Source organism: Corapipo altera, unplaced genomic scaffold (assembly GCF_003945725.1).
Source record: "Corapipo altera isolate COAL_440 unplaced genomic scaffold, ASM394572v1 233, whole genome shotgun sequence".
Classification (NCBI taxonomy): Eukaryota; Metazoa; Chordata; class Aves; order Passeriformes; family Pipridae; genus Corapipo; species Corapipo altera.
This window is the reverse complement of record NW_020885168.1, coordinates 44,224-47,740: the sequence shown is the minus strand read 5'-3', so window position 1 is coordinate 47,740 and position 3,517 is coordinate 44,224. Positions and strand designations below refer to the sequence as shown.

Sequence of the window (3,517 nt, the reverse complement as noted above, 5' to 3'; positions counted from 1 at the left end):
GGGGGGGTCGCCCCCGTGCCCCCGAGGTTGTCCGGCGGCAGCGGCGCCGGGAGTTGGACGCGCGGCGGAGCCGCTGCCGGATCCGCATCGGGGGGCACCTGGAGCGCTGGTGCCGCCTCAAGGAGCAGCTCGGCTTCGCCCTGCACTCCCAGCTCGCCCAGTTCCTGCTCGACAGGTCGCTGGGGGGGACCCCCCGAGCCCCCCAAAACCTCCCCTCCCCACCCCGGGTTGGGGTCGGGCCGGCTCTGCCCCTGCTGAGCCCCCCACCCTGTCCCACCCTGTCCCCGCAGGTACAGCAACCCCGGCGGCACCCGGAGCTCAGGTGGGGGCCTCCCCCTCCCCAAAATCGGGGTGCTGCACGCCCAGGGTGGGTGTCTCCCCCTCCCCAAATTGGGGTACTGCCCACCCAGGGTGGGGGCCTCCCCCTCCCCAAACCAGCACCCGGGGTGGGTGCCTGCCCCTCTCCAAACCTGGGGTGCTGCCCACCCAAACCCTATTTTGGGGCCATTTCCTTAAGGATTTGATCCCCCCCCCTGTTTGATCCCCCCAGACCCCCATTTTGGGAACCATTTCCTCAAAAATTTCCGTATTTTCCCCATTCGACCCCCCCCAAACCCCATTTTGGGAGCGGTTTCCTCCAGGGTTTCCCTGTTTCTGGTGTCTCCCAGGGGATCCCGGGGATCCAGGCCATCTCCACCCGGCCTCCCTGCAGCGCCTGGTGGTCCTGTCCCACGGGCACGGGCAGGAATGTGGCTTCGTGCCCGACGTGCGGCCGCCGGCGCCGGGCAGCACTGCCCCCCTGGTCTGGGAGTGTGTGGCCGGGCACCGCTTCTCCTGGGGGGGCCCCGGGGGGACTGGGACACCCCCAGGAGCACCCCCGGAGCCGGGAGACCCCTTGGATAAGGAGGAGGAGGAGGAGGAGGAGGAAGGGGGGCACGGCGGGGCTGGGGGCACAGGTGAGCTCCCCCCCCCCACCTCGGGGTCACCTCTGTGCCCTCAGCACCCCCTGGGTCCCCAACCAGCACCCACCAGCACCCACCAGCACCCCACCCTGCTCTGGGGGGCTCATCCCACTGGGATCAGGGGTTGGGACAACCCTGAGGCCCTTCCCCACCCTCCATCCTCACCCTCCTCGTCCTCTTCCTCTCATGGCCCATCCCCCACCCTCCTGTCCCCCCCCTCACCCTCCTGTGCCCCCATCACCCCCCTGTCCCCTTCCAACCCCCTCCTGTTCCCTTCCACCCCCCCATCACCCTCCTGTGCCCCCCCATCACCCTCCTGTGCTCCCCCTCACCCCCCTGTCCCCTTGCAGCCCCCCAGGTGCCCCCAGAGCCGTCCCCCGTGGCAGCAGCGGGCGGGAGGTGAGTGGTGACCCCCCCAGATTGTCCCCTTTGTCCCAATCCAGCCCCTCCCTGGGCCCCCACCCAGGCTGACCCCCCCCGTGTCCGTGTCCTGCAGCTCCAGCCCCGAGAAGGAACCTGGGAATGAGCCCCGGGAGGAGGAGCAGGAGAAGGAGGAGGAGGAGGAGGAGGAGGAGGAGGAAGATGACCTGGCCTACAGCGATGACCTGAGGGACCAGAGCTACAACCCGGGCAGGTGAGGGCCCAGTACAGACCAGTGAGGCACTGCGAGCTCTCAGGCTCCTCTTTGTGTCCCAGTACAGACCAGTGAGGCACTGGGAGCCCACCCCATTTATCCCCCCAAACCCCCTCAACACCCCATTTTTCCCCCCCAGTGACTCGGAGCCCCCGTCCCGGCCGAGCCGCCCCCGGGCCCGGAGGAAGGAGAAGGAGAAACCCCCCGAGGAAGAGGAGGAGGAGCAGGAACAGCCCCTGGAGCCCCCCCTGGAGCCCCCCCTGGAGCCCCCCCGGGACCCCCCCGAGGAGAGGAGCGGCCGGGGGTGAGTTTTGGGGTCATGGGGGGAGCATTTTGGGGTCATGGGGGAGTGTTTTGGGGTCACTGGGGGAGTGTTTTGGGGTCACCAGGGAGGAGCATTTTGGGGTGGTCTGGGGGGGTTTCTGTCTCTGTCTCTGCACTGAGGGACCTGCTGGGACCACCCAAAGGTGGGCAAGTGTTGAGGGCAGGGCACGAGCCTCATGTCCCCAAGGGGGTGGCCACTGTCCCCATGGCACCACTGGCCACGGGGGACAAGCCTTGACACACAATAAAGGATTTATTCCCCCCTTTTTGACTCCTGAGCCGTGTGTTTGTCCCAGCGCCTCCTGCTCCCGAGGGATGGGAAAAAGGGATGGGAAAAAGAGAGAACTGGTGGGTTTAAAGTGGGATTTCCTTGGGATTTCCTGCTGGGACAATGAGGGGACTCCGGGCTCGGCTCATCCAGGATTTTCCCGTTGCAGCTGCCGGAGGAGGACGCAGGGAAAGGACGAGGAGGCGGCTCAGATCGGCCCCAAAAGGATCAGGTACCCAAAAAAATGGGATGAGAAGGGGCTGGGGGAGCTCCAGGGGCTCTTCCCAACCCCTGGGGAGGATGAGGAGCAGCTCCAGGGAAGGTTTTGGGGGGGGGAAAAAGAGGGAGCAGCTCCAAGGGGGAAGGAAAAGAGGGAAAAGGGGTGAGGAGGGTGGAGGAGGGAGCCAGAGGGGCGTCCCAAAGGTTTTCCAGCCCTGCCCTGGGAAGGGTTTTCCCGGTTTTTGGTTTTCCCAGGAAGGCGGCGAAGCGCGAGATCCTCCTCTGCGACTTCGAGGGCTGCGGGAAAATCTTCTCCAACCGCCAGTACCTGAACGTGAGACCCCCAAACCTGCCTGAAACCCACCCAAAACCACTCAAATTCCACCCAAAACCACCCAAATCCCGCCCAAAACTACCAAAAATCAGCCAAAACCCACCCCAAACCCGCCCCAACCCCACCCGAAACCACTCAAAACCTGCCAAAGCCACCCAAACTCCCCCAAAAACCACCAAAAACCACTCAGAACCACCCAAACCCCAACCTGGGCCACCCTGGGGCCGGGATTTGGGATCTGAGGAGGGTTTTTCCTGATCCTGCAGCACCACCAGAAGTACCAGCACGTGCACCAGAAAACCTTCACCTGCCCCGAGCCCTCCTGCGGCAAATCCTTCAACTTCAAAAAGCACCTCAAGGAGCACGAGAAGCTGCACAGCGGTGAGGGGGACATTCCAGAGGGATCCAGGGCATTCCAGAGGGATCCAGGGCATTCCAGAGGGATCCCAGCTCCTTCCAGAGGGATCTGATCCCGGTGCCTTTCCCCCCAGACCAGCGGGATTTCATCTGCGAGTTCTGCGCCCGCTCCTTCCGCACCAGCAGCAACCTCCTCATCCACCGGCGCATCCACACCGGGGAGAAACCCCTCCAGTGAGTCCCAGTCCCATCCCTGACCCTCCCAGTGAGTCCCAGTCCCATCCCTGCCCCCTCCAGTGAGTCCCAGTCCCATCCCTGACCCTCCCAGTGAGTCCCAGTCCCATCCTTGTCATTCCCAGTGAGTCCCAGTCCCATCCTTGTCATTCCCAGTGAGTCCCAGTCCCATCCCTGCCCCCCCC

At 64.9% G+C, this 3,517-nt stretch overlaps 1 protein-coding gene across 1 annotated transcript in view; it reads left to right on the top strand.

Annotated features, from left to right (window-relative positions):
* Positions 1-5: 5 nt before the first annotated feature.
* Positions 6-3,517, top strand: part of LOC113940040 (zinc finger protein 692-like) — a gene marked incomplete at both ends in the record, with an annotated part of 4,297 nt that continues 785 nt past the window's right edge. Inside the window, 10 exons of the mRNA XM_027631105.1 lie at positions 6-175; positions 291-322; positions 669-923; positions 1,313-1,361; positions 1,459-1,596; positions 1,736-1,900; positions 2,358-2,420; positions 2,663-2,741; positions 3,008-3,122; positions 3,233-3,332. Of these exons, the coding sequence (XP_027486906.1) occupies positions 6-175; positions 291-322; positions 669-923; positions 1,313-1,361; positions 1,459-1,596; positions 1,736-1,900; positions 2,358-2,420; positions 2,663-2,741; positions 3,008-3,122; positions 3,233-3,332 (1,166 nt within the window). The remainder of the gene's footprint in view (positions 176-290; positions 323-668; positions 924-1,312; positions 1,362-1,458; positions 1,597-1,735; positions 1,901-2,357; positions 2,421-2,662; positions 2,742-3,007; positions 3,123-3,232; positions 3,333-3,517) is intronic.